Below are 21,181 nucleotides of genomic sequence, written 5' to 3'. Positions count from 1 at the left end.
CTCTCACACACACACACACACATGCACACACAATTTATTAGGAGTCAGACATCTTGAGTTCCTCTTCTAGTCTCAAGTCATTCACCATTTCCCAGTGCTTTTTCAATCACCGTCACTTGATTTGAAGAACAATTTAAACTGTTTCATCAAAAACAAGCCAGCAGGTTTGAAAAGCTACAATAAAATGAAAGTACAGATTAGTGAGTGACTTGAATATATTTATCATGGCAACAGACAATTGAAATAAAATAGTTTTAATTTTTACATCCTCTCTTTATTCTATTATTGTTATCATTGTTTCTGCTACTATCATTGTCATTTGTATTATTATCATTATTGTATGATATGTGGTTAAGGCTTTGTATATACCAAGCATGGCCATACACTAAACTGCACCCTCAATCCCAGTGAAGTGTCTGAATTATTCAGCATGTGCAGCCTCACTAGTAATGTGCACAGGAAAAGCTTTGAATGAGAGCTATTGACACAAAAACAAGCTTTCACTGTATATGGAATAAAAGATACTATATTCTGGATCCATTTAGAGTGACCGTGGCTCCATTTTCCAATGTGGGAGAAGTTTCATGAAGTTTTATAGTTTTAAAGAACCTAAAAAGTCATAAAGCCAGATAAGTTTAGTATACATTGGTGGATATATCAGAGAGGTAGTTGCAGCAATATGGGGGAAACTTTTCTATAGGTCATCAGAGGACATTCTTAGCCTTCAGTTTTGTGGAAGCTAGTGGTCTGTTACATTCACATATTTCTTGAAGTTTTTATCTACTGGTAACAGGATGTTTGTTCTGACACAGATTATTTAGAGGGTTAGACCTAGCCTCTGGTAACATAATTATTCCTGAGATTCACAACACTATAAAGTCTCACTTCTCTGTACATTAAATCCTTCGTTGCTGAAACAGCTTCTTTCCAGGAATTCTCATCACAAACTGAAGTACAAAACTCACAGAAGAAAAAAAAAATCACATCATCTCATCTTTAAAAATCTAGCTGTGAGTATTTTCATGCCAATGGATAGAATGTAAATAAATTTGATGTCATCTGATAAACTTTATTAGAGTTCTTCAAATGTATATTTCCTTGAATCCTATGACTTCATGCATAAGATGCCTTTTTTAGTATGTTCTAAAGAATGTCCCATGTAGTTTTTAAACTAACAACAACAAATTATTATAGAACAACTGGGATGATCCACAGTAATAGATGATCAGTTATTTATGCTGCACATAAGTAATTAATACTTATATGACTTTAAAATATTGAGATCAATATATATAAAATGAAGAAATGTGTATTATTTATTTATTAACCTAGAGCATATTGCTGTCATGATTATACAGCTATAATTCTAAGACAAAAATGTATGGAAACCGAGGAACATGAGTGTGAGGTCAACCTGTGCTACATAGTAAAATAAATTATCTGTCTCAAACAACAACAACAAACAAAGAAAAACAAACAAACAAAAACAAAACAAAACCAAGTCCTGGGTCTGTAGCTCAGGGGATGAATATTTGCTGAGCATGTTCATTGTCTTAGATTTGTTTCCCGACACCGTGACAACATCAGCATTAAAACACTCCATACAGAATGACATCAATGTTAATAGGAAATATTATATATGATTAAAAATCTAGAAAAGTGTAAAGGAAGACTTCACCATACTTAGCTGCAATTAGCATAATTCAAAATGAAGAAATAACTTAAAAATTAGTAACATAAGAGTAAATTTCCAACAGTCTATTGCAAAACTAGGAGCATCACACTCACATTTTTCCTAGTTGTTTTGCTAAGGACAGTGTTTTCCCTCTCTCTGCAGGAGTATTCATCTTCTCTGTCTTAAAAATATCAGTTATGGACATTTGTTTTGCAGCATCTGGAAAAGTACGTTACTTCTCTCCTTTGCTCTGAGAGTCAGGTTTCATTAAGCAGTTTCCTCTTTTTGCTTTGATGAAGAGGAGGAGCATAAAATCATGAGGTTGAGTATCACTCAGTGGAAATTTAGTTCTACTATTTATTTTGGAGACACTTAGGGGGTATCAACCAGAAAAAGCCAACTTTTTCCTCCACCAGAATCACTTCTCAGTAGAGACACAGGTAACAATAACTTCTTTTATTGGTTTTCTACTAAATGATCAAATATAATTTCAGATAATGTTATGTGAGCACTCGATTGATGAGGAAGGCCTGTTAGTTGTTTTAGATCAGGTTAAATCTGGCAGCATGTGACAACTGTGATTTTGCATTAATTATATTCTTTAGGAGTATGCTGTGATGTGTGTTGTGTGCTAGGATATTAAGGTAGAGGGATCTATGGAGTTCATTATTCTTTAACTGGGTTAAATGTTTATATATTACCCACATAAATGATGTCATAATAGGATCCAGATAAAAATGGTCAGTGTGTAAATGAACTTGCTACACAAGGCTGACTGACCACCTAGTTTGATCCCTGGACTTCACATGAAGGTGGAGTGGGAGAACTCACTTTGTAAAATTGCCTTCTGGACACTTGCACCTTGGCTCAACTATCCCAAGAGCAATAATAATAAATGACTATTTTGAGAAAGAATTCAGTAATGGAAGGATTCTTTTTATTTTGTCAAGATAAAAGGCAAAAGGTGAATCACTTCAGAAAATTTCATAAATTAGAAAAACTTGAGAAGAATGCTCTCACATGTGCAACTTGTATTTATTATCTGCTGGATCTCAGCTCAGTTATTAATATCAAGGTAATGTCAGTTACAAATACTTACTATTTACAAGTACTTACTCTTTATAAATACAGTGCTATCTACTATCAGATGGTTTCCTTCATGGACATTAGCTTGTGTGTACTGCATTATGACAAAGTTTATTTTCATATAGCCTCCCCTTGCAACATCATGTGTGTATATTTTATATGTGACATGATCATGAACATGAAATGCTGTGAGATTAAAAGTTCATAATGTACCCTATATGCCTCTCTCTGTTGCTCCCACACCCCATCCAGCAATGACCCCTTTCTTCTTCTCTTTTCGCTGTCAATACTAAAGGTTAGAAATATTTCTGCTGACTTTGAGCTATGAGACTCAGATGATATAGAATATACCACATATTTCTTTCTGTGTCTGGTTTATCCCATTCATTAGGAACTTTTCTGGTTGAATCTACTTACCCAGTTGAAGCATGGAGAAGAGTCTAGGGAATGTGGCTGGGTGGAGAGGTTGGACATCTTAGCTCATTGGGGCTTCAATCCAAGAGATATTTGTGTATATTGGATCACCTGTAGTATTAACCTTCAAATATCTTTCTTAAGGTAGTGTCAGGGAAAGTCTGACAGTCATGTATAAATAAAAAGACTGAAAAAACAATTAATATTCATTTATTATCAAAATGTATAAATAATTTAAAAGCAACATTTTTATTTATTCCTAAAATTTCAAAGAGACTATATCAATTGTAGAATGACTTATTAAATTTTTAATTCTTTCCATATTTCTTAGAAATAATTGCTGTGACCATTAGAAATATGAACTACTTTAACAAAAATCTACAATAAGTTCTCACCTGTAATGGAAATTGAGTCAGTCCATGTCAGGGTGTTTATAGCATTAAGTGAGTTAGTCAGACCCCACTCTTTTCCAGACCTCTGTATCATCATATCCAGTTATCTTCCTGTAGGTTAACATTTTAACATTTTTCATAGAAACCACTCAAGACACCATTTTAACTGAGAACATACTTCATACACCATTCCCAAGATGAGTGAGCAGGAGGTCACTTACTCAACTGTGAGATTTCATAAGTCTTCAAGGTTGCAGAAACTAGTGAGGACTGAGGAGCCTCAAAGGCCCAGAGAAGCTTGCTACAGAAGTAAGTGTTTTAAGTATCTAATATCACATGTTTTTTAATGAATTTTACACTTTTACAAATTATAAATATTCTTAATTTCTATGTAAAACTATAATGATTGATCTCATTGGGGCTTGGTTATGCACAAGTACAGGAAGGAAGAAAACAGTATTGGTTAAAGAGTAATAATGTAAAAAATCATCCAAATCTAAGTTTTCAAAAGAAAGAGTTTAAAATTTTAAAAAAGAAAGAAAATATAACCCTACTTCTACTCTTTAGTTTTAGCCATCTACTAAAGTAATCAGATGGGCAGAGAAGAACAAAAGAAATATGTAAAAAAAAAAAAAAAACAATTCTTGAGAATCAAGAAGAAATGAGAAACCACTAGGAGTGTGTTGTTGTTTGTTATTTATACTAATCAAAAAGAATTTTGAAAAATGTAAATCTAACAAACTAGAGTTAGAAAGTACACCAAATATTCTAGAGAAACAAAATCATTAGATAATGAAATTATTGCATATTTTTATTCTTGAAGATAGACTTTTTTTTTAATATCCTCAATGTCTAGTGCAACAGCAACAATAGTTGTCTATCAGAACAGGAAGTCTCCTACTGGAAATAAAGTTGCAGATGAAGGAAGAGGAGATGACAGGTTAGTGGGGGTGGGGAAAAGTAAACCTCAGTGAGAGTTCCTTAAAATATCAAAGAATAATTTCATTTATTAATGAAAAAGTAGAAATCTCACTTTTTGTTCTCTCTTTTTTTTACTTTGCACACACTGTGTCTTGTGTGCTCCAAGCTGATATCTTTTTCTTCTTTGATGTAGTGATAATCAAAGGCACGAGTTTCAGATTTCAAATGCCTTAGATAAACCAAAATGTTTAGTATTACAGAGAGCAAAATCAAACTTACAGGGACAAAGAGATAGTTGACTTCTAGGCCCTTTCAAGGATGGGGATGTATACAAATCAGGTCTAGAGCAGCCGTGGTTCCCTATTAGTTCCCAAGAACATTCATCCCTCTTTCTTCCTTTCTATCTACAGTTATTTTTCTTGGTGGACTTCATGCATCAAAATGGTATCTTGTATTTGGATTGTATCTATGCCTCCACTGCCTTCTGTAGAACATGCTTTTCTTTTTGTAGAGTTGTGTGACGGCACATGCATGTTGTCCAGCTCCTTCTAGGTTGAGTCAGGAAGATTCACAATATAATGCCAAGATTGAAATAACTTCTACATTTTGTGGAAATTCACATGCATAGGATTTCTACATTGGGTGCATTTTAGGTAGAAATCTACAATTTTTGAGTGTACACTTTCAATCTGTTTATATCATCGACTTGTGCAATATTTCCCCTAGTATACATACTACAAAAATGTAATTAGTATTGATATGTGCTCTTTTTGTGGTGATGATTTTACTTTCTTTTTGTTTTTTGTTGTTGTTTGTGTGTCTTTCTTTTTGTTTTTTTGTTTTTGTTTTTTGTTTTTTTTGTTTTTTTTAAGAGTATTCAGTCCCCTGGAAGCTCATTGTGATAGCTTGTGGAATCCTCTGTTTTCTTCTCCTGGTAACTGTTGCATTGTTGGCAATAAAGAGTGAGTAACTGAGAGAAATATTATTTTTCCTTCTGATTAAGAACAGCAATATAAACTAGCCAGTAATCCCAGAGCTTTCAGTGGCTAAACCACCAACCAAAGAATACACATGGTGGGACTAACGGCTCCAGCTGCATATGTAGCAGAGGGTGGCCTAGTCAGAAAGCAATGGGAGGAGAGGCCCTTGATCTTGTGAAGGCTCTATGTCCTAGTTTAGGGGTATGCCAAAGCCAGGAAGCGGGAGTGGGTGGGTTGTTTAGCAGGGGGAGGGAGGAGGGGGAGGAGATAGGGGGTTTTGGAGGGGAACCAGGAAAGGGGATAACATTTGCATAAACATTTGGATATTTTATTTAGCTAAAGTGCATATGTAATTAAAAAAAGAATAGCTTTAGACAGTAACTATGCAGTTATACATGCTATATATTGTTTTGCCTGTAGTCAGGGGATGAGTCAGAATCACTGGAGTTAAGTATTTTCCTGACAATATGCAGTGTTCTGTTTTCTTTCATACTTAATCTGTTAGCTCTGGGACTCTTGAGAATTACTCTGTTCTGTCTCATTTTTGGTCATATTTCTTCTGAGGAGTTGGCGATAGTCTACTTTCTGAACTCAGGTGATTGTGAATCTGATGTAAACATTTCTGGAAAAGAGCTGTGCAAAGAATTCATGACCTTCTTTTTACATTTCTTCAATATATTTTGAGGCTATGCTCAAGTAAAAATAATTCATCTGTACAGAGGTATTAAAGGTTAAACTTAATTGAATTTCTCTACATTAACAGAGGAAATCACTTCCAGGCTCTGGTAAAATATTATTATGCATGCGGATATATTGCATTACATATGCTCCAATAAGAATTGTGCCATTTCTTAATCTGTTTTATTACTTCATATTTTCATAGTGTGTTACGTATTCACTGAATATTTTACTTAGGTAATTATTTGTAAATTTGTGTTGTAAATATGAAGTGAATGGAAGTTACTTCCACTGTAATTTTATTTCTATATGCTTTGTTTTACAGTAAACTTAACTTAGTGAAATATTGAAGAATTAGTTTTTATAGTGACTTAAATAAAGGGCTAATTTATAAATGTTAATGTATCAATGAAAGTAATAATATCTGTTGGGTGTCAACATGCAGCTTTTTCTCTAACCTTAAATTTCTTTATGTACTTCTCATAAGCATTTTTGATATTAAACTGTGACTAACTTAGTTTTTCAGCATAGTCAACAAAAACATGAACTGCAGGAAAATCTAAACTGCCACGATAACTGCAGCACCATGCAAAGTGACATCAACTTGAAGGATCAACTGCTGAGAAATAAGTCTATAGAATGTAGGCCAGGCAATGATCTTCTAGAATCCCTCAACAAGGAACAGAGCAGATGGTACAGTGAAACCAAGACTTTTTCAGATTCCTCACAGCACACAGGTATGTTGCATAGGAATACAATAAATACAGAATTGTATCATTAACTTTTATTTGTTCTCTGGAAGCTTTGAACTCCAACCAGCAGCTTAAGACACTGGTGATCTTTGGGTTCATTTGGGGGTTCCTTATTTCATGTAGAGATCTGGGAACTCAGAAGTCCATCTTTGGATTATGAGAACCTTATAGTTTCTAAAAGTCAGGTTCTGTTTTTCACTCCTACTCTCCTCTGGGGAAGGAATTACAAAATCAGTGCCGTTGAATTTTTTTAATTGTTTTGGTCCATTGGAATTTCTCTAACTTTGTTGCTGACAGAATATGGAAGTTTTTAGTATGTATTTATGAACTATTACACTAAAGTAGATTAGATCATTTATTGGATGAACTTTTAAGAACAATGTGTGTGTATGAGAGAGAGAGAGAGAGAGAGAGAGAGAGAGAGAGAGAGAGAGAGAGACTATGTTTTCCATCTGTCATGTCTTGAGAGAGTTGGACTGTTGGTAAGTAAGGGACTCTCCCTGGAGAAGACAAGTAAGGTTCCCCATTGTTTGTGTACATTGCAATTCTGTCAATGACAATGTAATTGAGGCTGGTAAGATGAAAAGATTAATTCACAGGAACTTCTCTTAAACTTCAGTGTGACTTGTCATTTTATTTTAACTGACACAGTTTATCAATCATCATTAGTTATTTTTAGAAGATTTAGAGATAACAAAGAGCTCTTGTATATAATATCACCATTCTGTGATAGTAGGATAAGATGATTCTCATTGTGTCAGGATTAATATATTTAAAAATGCTACATTATAAAATTTGTTAAAGGAAAAAAAAACTCCAAATCAACCGTTGAAATATTCTAGACCCATGAAAAAGTTTTGGACACATTAATTAAAAACCACTTAATTATCTGTAAATAATAATAATGAAATAATTCCTATAATTATGAGGTTGAAGAAGGAGGATTCTAACATTCAGAAATATTAGGACATCCCAGAAAATTCCAAGCCAGCCTGAGAGAAAAATGAAGGTTGGAAATAGAGTTACTTAAGAGAGCATGGACATTCCCAGCCCCTCTCTAAACAAAATATTCATATTGAGGTGATCTTGCAACCTAAATTTCATGCATTTCAATGTGTTCAACTTTTAACATTTGAACATATGGGCACAACACTGAAGACATCAACATAATCAGGAGAAGAGTCAATCAACACCAAAACCTCCGTCATATGTCTCTTATTTCTCTCTATTTTTTTTCTTCACATCATTTACACTTTAATTTCTATAGGTGTTCACAAAAGACCCATCTCCAAGGCAGAGGGGAAGGGTGAGTACAGGATCATCTTGGCTATATAGTAAGGTTGAAGTCAGCCTGGGTCACATGATACCCTGTATTTTCTTCTTTTCTTTTCTTTTCTTTTCTTTTCTTTTCTTTTCTTTTCTTTTCTTTTCTTTTCTTTTCTTTTCCTTTCTTTTCTTTTCTTTTCTTTTCTTTTCTTGTCGTTTCTTTTCTTTTCTTTTCTTTTTTTATTTGATAATTTCTTCATTTATTTCAAATTCTATCGACAAAGCCCCCTATACTCTCCCCCCACCCTATTCCCCAACCCACCCACTCCTGCTTCCTGACCCTGGCATTCCCCTGTACTGGCACATTTGATCTACCCAAGACCATTGGTAATATTATAGAGATATTGAAATATTTCTGGTATCAATAATGAATGAATCAATAGAGAAAATGTAGGGCATACACAAAAAAGAAAACTCTTTATCCTTTATAGGGAAATGAATCAGGCTAGCATGGCGATCGATGCAGGGGTCTACAGACATCAGAAAATTTCAATTTCTGTGCCAAGTGAGATTTTAATTTTTTCCACAGAATTAATATATTGTTCTGATAACAGAACACCAGAAAACAATACATTTAACCATTTACCTTCTCTGTTGCAGGCAGAGGTTTTGAAATATATTGGTTCTGCTATGGTATAAAATGTTATTATTTCATCATGGACAGAAAACCATGGAGTGGATGTAAACAGACCTGCCAGAATTCCAGCTTATCCCTTCTGAAGATAGACAATGAGGATGAACTGGTACTGCAGACTCTTACTTGGCTTTTTATTTTCTTAGACACAGTCTCTAACCCTGAATAATGAGATACTGAATTCAGGTATTTTTTTTTTAACATTTGTATATTGTTTTCCTGTAATGTGAACAAAACTGTAAAGTAGAGACTGGTTTGTATAGAAACACTTCTATCTTTCAGTCTCCTCCATTTCTCAGGAGTCTACAAGAGAGTCCTTCAGAAAGCATGTCTTTCCCAGATGAAGTTTAATCCTTTGGTACAGCATATTCTATTACTGACAGTCATTTATCTCCTTAGAGTGCCAAGAAAACTCCCTCTGTCTAGGGTTTGATCTTTGGAACATGGAAGTGAGGCAGCCTGAGATGAGAAATCAGATGACAAAAAGGAAAGTAGCTGAGCCCTGGGCCTGTTTGCAAAATGGGATTATATGAGAAATGTGGGATTACATAGTTTGACCAGTGAGTCCCAGGGTTAATTTCACTGAAACTATCCACTAACCTGAAAAATGGCAGGTTACTACATAGTATCCTTATGTTCTGTAAAACAGATATTCATCATTAGATATGACAATTTAAAAGAAAACAAAGTTTCCAAGATTCTGACATTTCCTGTTTAATTTGGGTATATGCCCAGGATAAACTGGGTCTTGGGATAGAAGTATTGCTAGTTTTATCAGAAACCAACAAATGCATTTCCAAACTGGTTGTGCAATTTTTCATTCCCATCAGAAATGGAGCAGTGTTCCCCTTGCCCCACATCCTTGCCAGCATGAGCTATCACTTGTTTTTGATCATAGTCATTCTGATTGTTGTAAGAGAGCATCTCAGAGTTATTCTGATTTGCATTTCCCAGATGGCTAAAGACTTTGAGCGTTTATTTATGTGCTTCTCATCTATTTGAGACTCCTCAGTTGAGAATTCTCTGTTTAGATGAGGCATAGAAGATACAATATTCATTAGTCAAAGAAAATGCTAAATATAAAAAATTCATGATACAAAACACCCAGGAAATCTGGGATACCTTGAAAATACCTAACCTAAAATTAATAGGAATAGAAGAACTTAAAAAGAGCCCAATTCTAAGTTCAAAAATGTTTTCAACAAAATCATAGAAGAAAACATTCCCAACATAAAGAAAGAGGTAACAATAAACATAAAAGAAGCTTTTAGAAAACCAATTAGAATGGGCCAGAAAAGAAAATACACCCATCATATAATTATCAAAATACAAAATCTCCAGAGGAAAGAAAGAATATTAAAAACAACAAGGGAAAAATGGTAGGTAACATACAAACACAGAACTACCAGAATTGTACCCAACTTCTCAATAGAGACTCAAAAAGTGAAAGGGGTCTGGGCAGATATCTTCCAACTAAGGACAAAGCATAATTAACAATGTAGACTATTGTACCCAGTAAAACTCTCAATCACCATAGATGTAGAAAAGACGATATTTTAAGACACATCCAAATCCAAACAATATCTATCCGCAAATCCAGCTATATAGAAAATACAAGAAGGAAAAATCTAACCTAAAAGGATAAGTAATGATATACAGGAAAACACAGGAGATAAGTAAATTCATACCAGCAAAAATGAGGAAATCACATGGAAACACACACACACACAGAGAGAGAGAAAGAGAGAGAGAGAGAGAGAGAGAGAGAGAGAGAGAGAACTAACATAATTAAATGTAAACACATTCATATTTTAAAATATAATACTCAATTAATTAGGCATCATGCCACTCAGGTGTCACATGTAAAATATACTAAATATATCTCCCCATCTACTCAGTTCTGTCACTTCTGAATAGTCTCTGGAGCATGGATCTTAATGCACAGAGTTTTACAGAGCAATTTTCATCTTTATAAATTTCCTTTGAAGACAGGGCATTAATTTCCAAATGAACACTTCCTAAATGCTTATGAAGTATTCCAGAATTCACATTTGAATAATTTCATATAGCATCAGAAGTTCTTTAATGATATATAAATTTTTATGGGCCTTGAGCAGGAAGATTGTGTGTACGTAATGAGTCTAGGTCTAAGAAACATAGGCACAAATCAATCCATGAACCCAGTATCTCAGGACACCTGGAAGTTTTATTATAAATAACTTATTGAACTGACATAGTTTTGATTTAAATGTGCTACTAGTAGGAATCCACTTTAGAAAATGAGCACAGTGGAACTGAGCAGTGGAAGGATAGGCCAACAGAGAATGACATGTGAATGTTGGGAAATTTCCCTTCTTGTTCTTCTCTAATCAGAGAGAAATTCTATTGTGAGGTCTGTTGTTTCCTTTACAGAAGTTCCTTCAACTCCTGGTTCCTTCAGACACTTGCTGGATTGGATTGTCATATGATAATAAGAAGAATGATTGGGTATGGATTGAAAATGGCCCATCTAAACTGTGAGTTTCTGAGCCCTTCAGACTCTAACACTGGTCGGGAATTGGTAGGATTGTGTGCAAAGGCTTTTCTCTCATTTCACTTGTCTTTCCTCATTTTCTATGGAGCTCAGGTGTAAGGACAAGTTGCATAAGACACAGTGTGAACAACTGTTACAGAGGGACGATGTATAGACTAGGAGTTAACCAAAGGAGGCTTAATACTGCATACATCTCAGGACTTTGTCTTCTAAATTGAAAAGGACCCTAGAAAGTAAACAACTTGAGATGATATGAAGTGATTGAATGATCATGACAGATACATTGAGTCTCACAGACTTTCATGTGACATTTTTTTATTTTGTTCACTTACATAATTATTGATTTTTTAAAATATAAGAAATATTTATGTATGCATACATATGTATGCCTGCCTTACATTTCCAGGTAAGGCCTTTAACTTGTCCTACTCATTCTATTTTTTAGAATCCCATAATGAATAGCAATTTATAATATTGGGTATTAGAAGCTTTATGTTATGGATGGCCCATGAAAACATGTAAAGTGTGTGAAGCCTGAGAAAGCCTGGCAAGGTGTGATGTGGGAGCATTTACCAGGCATTTGAGCAGGCTCTTTCTAAGGCCCAGTGATTACACCAGCCATGACGGGCATCACTTCCCCAGGACAAATTTTGTCACACCCTCTCCCTGTTCCTCGTGTGCAAATCTGACTGATAGTTGCACATGATGTTTGCCAAATGGGGATAAAAACCCAAGGACAGGAAAATGACACTCAACAGCACATGAAATGGCAAGGAGCAGAGGAAAGCTGGCACATCAATCTTTCTTTAAAGCCTGATCTTCCTAGCAACTAGATAAATGAAAGTTTGTTCAAACATGCCTTAAAAATATGGTTTGACCACAAAGACCCACTATTTCTTTAGCTAATACTTCGTTTTCTTTGTTTTTTTATTTCCTCTGGTTTTTCTTTTTGGTTTTTCGAGACAGGGTTTCTCTGTATAGCCCTGGCTGTCCTGGAACTCACTTTGTAGACCAGGCTGGCCTCGAACTCAGAAATCTGCCTGCCTCTGCCTCCCAAGTGCTGGGATTAAAGGCGTGCACCACCACTGCCCAGCTCTTTGCTTTGTTTTTTACTTTTCACACAGAGTCCTGTTTTTGTTTTTGTTTTTGTTTTAGGTTTCTCTCTTTTATGGTGTAACTTTCCGGTTCTTTTAAGCTGTATCAGCAACAGTAACCAATGCCTTTCTGCTCCTCAGCTTCCACAAGACAGACCAGCATCACCTGGGAAGCCTTCTAGGTGTTTCTGTACACCATGAGTGGTGCTCTGAAGCTCCCACTCTATGCTTTGTAGAATTAGGGCCTGCCCGTGCACTCCAGTTGCCACTCTCTGGGTAAAACTACTGATGCTTGCTTTTTTGTGTTACTCATGGACAGCTGCCGTGTGCCATCCAGTGTGAGGGTTGCTGCTGGTGATTGTGAATGTGCTGTGTCTTCCACTGCTGTTGGGTTGCTTAGTTGCTTAGTTTCTCTATCAGTAACCCCCCTCTCCCATTAGCACTGGCTCAGCTTTTTCTGTCTTCTCAGCAAATCAGATGTTAAAGACCATGAGGGTCCTCTTCTTTAATATGTCCTTGTGTATCTATTAAACCTTGATCAGGGATTTTAGAATGGCTGCAGTAGATTTTGAAAATAGACTTACCTTTATTAATTTGGGTTCCACAGAGATCCAGTTCACAGCTAATTTTTGGACTCTAATACTGACCATTGAAAAGTGAACAAAGGTTTATTGTTTTGTAACAGAGTCCAGTGAGCCCTGACATTTCAATTGAAACATGAATTGTCATTATGACTCAATGAAAATTCAAAAGTTGTATTTGGAGTTAAATTATTGTAACACTAAATTTATTTAATGGAAAAAAATGAATGCAATTTAACCCCTGACTATTAGCAGAGTAATTGTAGCGAATTCCAATGTAAGCTTTATGACCTTCCCAGTCTCAGACTTTGGATTTGAATTACAACACCAAACATGTTTTCCCATGGTAAATTCCACAACTCCAATAAGAAAGCATCTATTTATCCTATAATAATAGTAATACTGGGCACATCTGCCTGGTCTGCAGCAGGTCAGCATTTGAGGATGCAGTGTCCAGTGCACGATAGGATTATTCATAAATTTCCTTTCCTGCAACATGCAAAGCACCTAATAACCCTTAGAAAGCCATCCCTGGTGCAGACATTTCCTTATTGGCTTGAGGTTAATTTATCTATGTTTTGATGTTAATGTGTGGAAAATATTCATCAATAGGGTCTTACTATATAGTTATGTGAAGTAAACAAAGACAGTATTATTAGCCATTGCTATGTGGGAGACCCCTATTGTCTCTCTGACTAGTAAGTACTACCTCTGGAGGAATCCTAGGCTTTTTACTTTGGTTTTCTTTTAAAAAATTAACTTCTGGAATTGTAACTCTTCTTCAAAGTTAAATAGTTTGTTTGTTTGTTTGTTTGTTTATGATTCTCTAATCATTTTTTACAATCCAGTCTTTATGCTCCCCCCAATCGGCCATCTGGGTGTTCCTCATCCCACACCTCCTCTCACAATCTCCAAGAGGATGTCCATACCCACCCCACTTACAGCACCAGGATTCCTCACTACCTGGGTCCTCTTGTCTTTCTAGGGTTAGGTACATTTTCCCTCACTGAGGTCAGACCAGGCAGTCTTCTGCTGTATATGAGTAGGGGGCCTCATAACAGCTCATAAAAGCTGAATGGTTGGGGCCTCAGTGACTGAGTGATCTCAGGGATCAAGATTAGTTAGGTGGTTGGCCTCAGATTCTTCTCTAATTCCACTGCAGAACTCCTTGGCTTCAATCCATTGTTTGGGTTTTAGTATCTGCATCCTACTCTTTCAGCTACTTGTTAAAATTTTATTTTTAATTACATTTTTCATAGAATATATTTTGATACCATACTGTCTCCTCAAAATACTCCTTGTACATTCCTACCTTCCTACCAACTCAACTTCATATTATTTCTCCCTCTTCCCAAGGAAAAATAACAAAAACAAAACAACAACAACAACAAAAAAAAACTAAAATCAATCAATCAAGGAAACAAAAGCCCAATGTGAAAAAAATTGCCCCCCAACAAACAAAGAAACACACAGACAAACCACCTTAAAGAAAACCCAAACTAAACAAAACATAAAATATAAAACTCCAAATCTTTAGGAACACATGGAATATGTTTTGTGTTGTTCAACTATAAGCTTATTAACTATTGAGTTTCCATAAGACCTTCTACACAACCTTAGTTTTGTTTAACCCATCCTTTGTTTTCTCCTATACTCTATTTTCCAGTACTTATCCACATTTGTCCTTGATCCTCAGAATAGCCCTTTTCCATTATTAATACCTTGTTTTCACTGTTTTGCTAATTATCAATTTCCTTTTACAAATACAAATTTTAGGAAATCACCTCATAATTCTGTGTATCCTTTAATAACTTGCCTAGGTAGTTATAAGTTAAGTTGCTTTTATATAATTTAAAAATAAAGGTATTTTTTTATTATTTTGTTGTTATTTTGAGTTAAGGATTCATCTTACCCTGTCTGTCCTTGAATTCTTTATCCACATGTCTTCATCTGTCTGGTGTTGGGACTATGGACAGGGGTGTCTGGTTGTCTATTCTCATTTTAAAGATATCCATCATGCTTATTTTACATATGCAAGTTATTAATTCTGTTGTCTGTTTTTTTTTTTTTTCTTGAGCTTTATGTATTGATCCTGTCTGGTTTTGTTTATAATGTCATTTACTTTGTGGCATTCACTGTGTTTCTTCTTCAGCAGGTACAGAAACTATCTGAGGCATCATATCCACAGTGATAACTCTCTCAGAAATAGTTTTCTTCAGTGCCCCGGAACATAGCCAGTCTGCTTCTGGGTCAATTATATTATAGATGTGACCCCATCAGTCTGGACAGCTAGGTTCCAGAAAATACCTTCCTCTCTTTCTTGGAAGTACACTCTAAAGCAGGCTGTCACAGTAGTGGCCAGAATACAAGTAGTGCTATAAGATTTATAAGTGAGTTCTAATCAATGAGATTATTAGTATTATTAATTGTTTTCTGTATAAATTATCATTTCCCACAGATTAGCCCTAGAATTCGGGCACTTTCTCCCAAGCACTTGGATTCCTGGTATTTTCCTCTGTGACTGGTCACAGAGTTAAACTTGTTTACATCCAATAGAAGCATACACAGTTAGAGAAGAGCAAGTGGCAACATTTAAAGTGAAGTGCCAGAAAGAGAGAAGATGCCTGCATCCAAGTTAAGATATCTTTGTGTATCTTGACTATGCTATGAAACTGTTGCCTGATGATGGAGTTACTAGAGTCAGACCTGAGGTTGGACTAAGGGAGTTCAGTGGTGAGAAGGTTCCTGCTGCTACCACAAGCATTTACTCCAGTGCAGAGTCACAAAAGCTTGCACATCTGTTACAATGTCATCTTCCAATGAACCCAGTTAGCAGTGTGAACCTCACTTGTACTTATTGTGTGCAGGTCTAGGTGAACATCATTGTGGGAGTAAAGTTAAGATCTCATGATGCAGCCTATATGCATCATGTGTATTTGTGAAGGGTCAGTGTCTGCTGGATTCTTTTCTTCCTTGCTCACAATCAATACACATCCTTCCTTGATTGTACCCAAATAAAATCTCATGGCTGGTTAATGTGTACACTGAATCCAGTATCCACTCTCCTCTCCCCTTCTGTCTGTTCATGACAACCTTGGTTTCATTTATCTTCCTTTTCTGTTTCTATAGTAAATTTAATTCTGTGTTTCTCCCTGGTTTAAATCCAAGATTAAAGAAAGGTGATCATTTGTTAAAGATTTTTCTCATTGACATTTCAGATCCAATAAGATTTTTGGATGTCTGTATTTTTCTGCTATTCTTTGGCATTAATTCTCATTAGCCTAGCCTGGTTCAAACTCACTGTACTTACCAAACATGCCTTGAATTTCTGATTTTTTAAAAATATTTTTATTAACATGTCAAAGTTATCCCCTCTTCAGTTCTCCCCTCCAAAACCCTGTATTCCATCCCCCTCCTCCTCCTTCTATGAGGGTGCTCCCTCACCTTCCCATCCACTCGGACCTCCATGTACTGTTATTCCCCTACAATGGGGCATTGAACCCCGACAGGACTAAGGGCTGTACCTGCCCCTGATGTCCAACTAGACCATTCTCAGCCATATACATGGCTGGAGCCATGATTACTCTAATGTATACTCTTTACTTGGTTGTCCAGTCCTGAAACTTCCAGAGATTTGGCCAGTTAACACTGTAGCTCTTCACTACAGGGCTGCAAGCCCCTCCCCAGCTCCTCAAATATCTTCTCCATCTTCTCCATCAGGGACTCCACACTCAGTACAATGGTTTGCTGGAAGAATCCACCTCTGTATTTGTCAGGCTCTTGCAGAACATCTCATGAGACAGTCATACCCACCTCCTGTCCTCCTGTCAACAAACACTTCCCAGCATCCCCAGTAACTTCCAGGTTTGGTGGATGTATATGGAATGTATGTCCAGGTTGAGCAGTCTCTGGATGGCCTTTTTCTCAATCTCTGTTCCACACTTTGTCTCCACATTCCCTCCTGTATTTTGTTCCTCCTTCTAAGAAGCACTGAAGCATTCTCTGATTCAGTGTGACAGGTGAAGGAAAGGTAAAAGCAGAATTTTTTTTTCATCTTTGTTGACTTCTAGTGATGATTTGTGAATACATAGTTACCAAATGTTTTAACCACATTTCTCAATCCAATGTGCAAATCAGTTGATGAGCTGGAAAGGGAAGAAATGCTCTTCTAAAGTCTGTCTTAACATGGCAAAATCATTTTTCCCCTGGTACAAAGATCAGCTTCATCTGTAGAATGGTTGCCATTGCTCAAGTCCCAAGGAATCATTTTCTGTTTCTAAAATGACACAGAAACAAATATATAATTCTGAAAAATAATACAGTTTCTCCTCACTAGGATCAACCATTTCAAAATCCACTGCTTTGACAGCACACTTAATTACTAATATGTAATTTTAGGTTTCTATATGTTAGTTGGTTTATTAGTGTTTGTTACCTTTTATACATAGTATAATGTATACACTTAAAATTCATATATATGCTGTAAGATATGTGTTTAGAATTAATGAATAGTTGCTTGAGCAGCTATAGCTTCTTATACAAACTTTTGTATTCTAAACACATCCTATCTCTTTTGTATCCATTTGATAAAATTTGAAATCTCACAGATATATTCACTGCAGCCTGCTGCTTATGTAAGCTCAAGACTTACAATCATACAATTGTATGAATTTGTGTGCAGCTTAGGTTTCCTAGTATGTTTGATGTCACCGTGTGCTAGAGTGTTAGATTCTTTGACTTAGGAAGCCTAATAATAATGATGATAATGATAATAATACTAAACCTGTCTAGAACAGAAATAATTTCTAGTGTGAAGCAATATCTTGTGTAGCATCCTACTAAATCTCAATTATTCAATATGTATCTAGTAATAAGTTTTAGTCCATAACCCACATTATCCGCAATGGTTAGTGTTCTGGATCGTATCACTCTCAATATATATTTAAATTCCGAATCATACATTGCATTCACATGTAATGTCCTTAAGTTGTGAAATAGTTTGGCTCATATTTTGTCTGACAATTAAATTAAAAAATACAAGCCTTGAAGTTGAGTCTTCATATAAAAGCATCCACTGGAAGTCATGAAGAATATGAGTTTTATAATTATGCACATATTTTCAGCACCATTCTACAAACTAGTTTTATATCCACTTGATAGAAGTCACCTGAGAGGAAAGAATTGAGAAAGTGCCTCAATTAGAAAGTTCCTCAATGATGGACAATAATGTAGAGGTTTAAGCAAAACAAATCTTTTCTTTTCCCAAATTGCTTGGGCCATGGTGTTTCATCACATTAATTGACACCATCAAACTAAAACAGAGCAATTTTTTCACCTTCCAAAGTTCTTTTCTGCACCCTCATCTGGTCCCAAGCAAGCAGGCATGTGTTTTCTTGTACTGTAACTGAGTAAGGCCTAGTGCAGCGTGTTAGGTACTATGTACAGATTTGTGTTTGCTTCTATTTCTCTGCATCTTCCACTGTTATCATTTTTGCTATGGTGTTTATCTAACTCAAGCTTTTTTCTTAGATCAGTGTTTCATTCTCCATCTTACAAAGCACTTTTTTTTGAGACAGTATATCTCTGTGTATCCCTGGCTCTCCTGGAACTCATTCCATAGACCAGGCTGGTCTAGAACTCAGAAATCTGCCCGCTTCTGCCTTCCAAGTGCTGGGATTAAAGGAGTGAGCACAAAGCACTTTTGTATTGCAGTAACATTCCACAATATTCTTCCATCACAGATGAACACATGTTTCCAAATTTTGATAATTATGAATATTTGAAATGTATACAACTTCTCATGAGAATTCATGTCTGAATCGTGTGAATATAAATTTTAATTCTTTTTAGTCATTATCTTTTATGAACTGCAATCTTCTGGTTCTTTCTTACTTTTGCCTTTATTCAGCATTTACACATGATTCCTTAACTGGGCCTACCAGTCTGTCTTATAATTATTTCACGTGCATATCCATTCCTAATGTATTTTACCTGTTATGCCTATGCTCAAAAAAAAAAAACACTTGGTTTAATTTTTATTCCTTGTTAATTTTACATCCCAAATTATGTTAAGTATCAATATTCAATGTCTCCTCATCTTCAACCCAAAGTTCAAAGACAGTGACATATTTTGCTAAAGACTGATCCCTTTGAAATCGCATTCTCATGTAGTAATGGTGGCTTTCATTTTCTTCACTTCTTTGCAAGAGTGTCATTACCTGAGACAAGCCTAAAACTCCCTGTCTATGGAAGGTTAGAACTGAACCTTGAATCCTCTTAACTTCAATTCAAAAATCCTGGGACTACAATTGTGTCCACTAGAACTAGATAAATATAACATTGAAGATCTTCATTTTGAGTGTGTTCTTTAGTCAGATTTCTCTATTATGAAAAAATAATGGCTGCATTACTTCTCTGAAAAAGTGAGGTTTGATCCAACCTCTGCTAATATATCAGACTGAGAAGAAATATGATGTATATTGGTTTATAAAAGAAAATCTTATTTATTAAATAATTATCCTTTGATTTCTACTTTTTCTACATTGCCAAGACTGTCTGAGAACTCACAGTCATTCTGTTTCAGCATATGGGCTAATTTGCTCTCAGTTCTAATTATTTTTTATCTTGCAGCATTTAATCAAAATTTAAAATGTTATTTATATCTTGTAATATATAATCCTGCAGATTGCCATGTTTCTGGGAATGTCCATTAGCTAGGATGTGGGGAATGAGAATGGTAAAACCAATCCAAATGTATAGTTACAAGCTTTCATCTATGATTGTATTTCAAATCTTCCCCTTCTCCTTACACCACGAGAATATAAGACTGTTTTCTGTGTGATATACATATGGTTTTACTTTTATCCTAGCATTTATATCAATAAGTGGGAGAGCAGGTTCACCATGAAATAACTTCCTGGAAATATTGAAAATCAGTTTTCCTCACTGACCAAAAATTGCAAGTATGAAAAAAGATGGGAATTTTTGTGTGTGTATGTGACAGAGATCATTTCAAGGAACTTACACAAAGGAAATATTCCAGAGCTAAAACTATGATTAATAGAATTTTTTAAAATCATGACATTTCAGTGAATGATCAAAATTAAAGAGTTGCCCCTTGTTATTTTTGTTTTTCAGTGCCTTGAACTCAAGGAAATATAATATAAGAGATGGATTATGTATGTTGTTATCTAAAACAAGACTAGACAATGGTGACTGTGGTAATTCATACATCTGTATTTGTGGGAAGAGACTGGATAAATTCCCTCATTGACTCTCCAACTAGTGGTAAAGGTAAAAAAAAAAAGACATTTTCTGACCCTCATTTGTTTTCTGTAATAATTTATGACTACTTACAAAAAAGTGTTTTGACCATTGGACTTACTGCAGTGCAAAGACAGAGACAATCTGGAAGGTTTTGGAAATTTTCTCTGAAACATGACATGACAGAGCAGAGGACATCTTCCTTCCTTGTGGAGACTGAACAGATCTTCTCTGGTCTTGGATGAATCTGTTTTTTTGTTTGTTTGTTTGTTTGCATAAACTCCAATAAAAGTAAATAAGGAACCTTAATAACTAGACTGAGTCTTTCTTTCTTTTTTCTCTTTCTTCCTTCCTTTTTTCTCTCTCTATTTATTTCTCTCTCTTTCTTTCTTTCTTTCTTTCTTTCTTTCTTTCTTTCTTTCTTTCTTTCTTTCTTTCTTTCTTTCTTCCTTCCTTTCTTCCTTTCTTCCTTTCTTCCTTTCTTCCTTTCTTCCTTTCTTCCTTTCTTCCTTTCTTCCTTTCCTTCTTTCTTCTTTATTTTAGGGGAGAGTAAAGAGTTTATTCCATCTTATATCTTACAGTACATTATGGATGGTAGTAAGAACAGGAAATCAAACATGACCTCAGAGGCAGGCACTGAAGAAGAGATAATGAAGGAATAGAATTACTATCTTGTGCAGACTGATTTCTTATTCCAGCTGTCCAGGGATGGCACATGTAATAGTAAATCATCAGTCAAAATGTAGTTAATGATCTTTTGCCTGCTAGACAATCAGATAGAAGCATTTTCTCAACTAAAGTCTCCTTTTTCAATTTGACTCCTATTAGACTATATTTAATAAAAAAAAAAAA

At 35.4% G+C, this 21,181-nt stretch overlaps 1 protein-coding gene across 5 annotated transcripts in view; it reads left to right on the top strand.

Annotated features, from left to right (window-relative positions):
• The window catches only part of LOC110288768 (killer cell lectin-like receptor 7), a 23,413-nt gene extending 2,774 nt beyond the window's left edge, over positions 1-20,639 (top strand). Inside the window, exons 2-9 of one of the 5 annotated variants that reach the window (XM_021155026.1) lie at positions 932-1,010; positions 3,710-3,876; positions 5,361-5,450; positions 6,665-6,883; positions 8,825-8,967; positions 11,271-11,374; positions 20,204-20,359; positions 20,456-20,639. In XM_021155026.1, the coding sequence (XP_021010685.1) occupies positions 3,765-3,876; positions 5,361-5,450; positions 6,665-6,883; positions 8,825-8,967; positions 11,271-11,374; positions 20,204-20,339 (804 nt within the window). In that variant the 5' untranslated portion in view covers positions 932-1,010; positions 3,710-3,764 and the 3' untranslated portion in view covers positions 20,340-20,359; positions 20,456-20,639. Of the gene's footprint in view, positions 1-931; positions 1,011-2,039; positions 2,116-3,709; positions 3,877-5,360; positions 5,451-6,664; positions 6,884-8,165; positions 8,205-8,824; positions 8,968-11,270; positions 11,375-20,203; positions 20,410-20,455 lie in introns of those variants that run through there. The other 4 variants (XM_021155025.1, XM_021155023.1, XM_021155028.1 and 1 more) reach the window with 4 other exon arrangements.
• Positions 20,640-21,181: the final 542 nt, after the last annotated feature.

This window comes from Mus caroli, unplaced genomic scaffold, assembly GCF_900094665.2.
Source record: "Mus caroli unplaced genomic scaffold, CAROLI_EIJ_v1.1 scaffold_6321_U1_1, whole genome shotgun sequence".
In the NCBI taxonomy this organism is placed as follows: domain Eukaryota; kingdom Metazoa; phylum Chordata; class Mammalia; order Rodentia; family Muridae; genus Mus; species Mus caroli.
The sequence above is the reverse complement of the archived record's forward strand: the minus strand, read 5'-3'. Positions and strand labels throughout refer to the sequence as shown.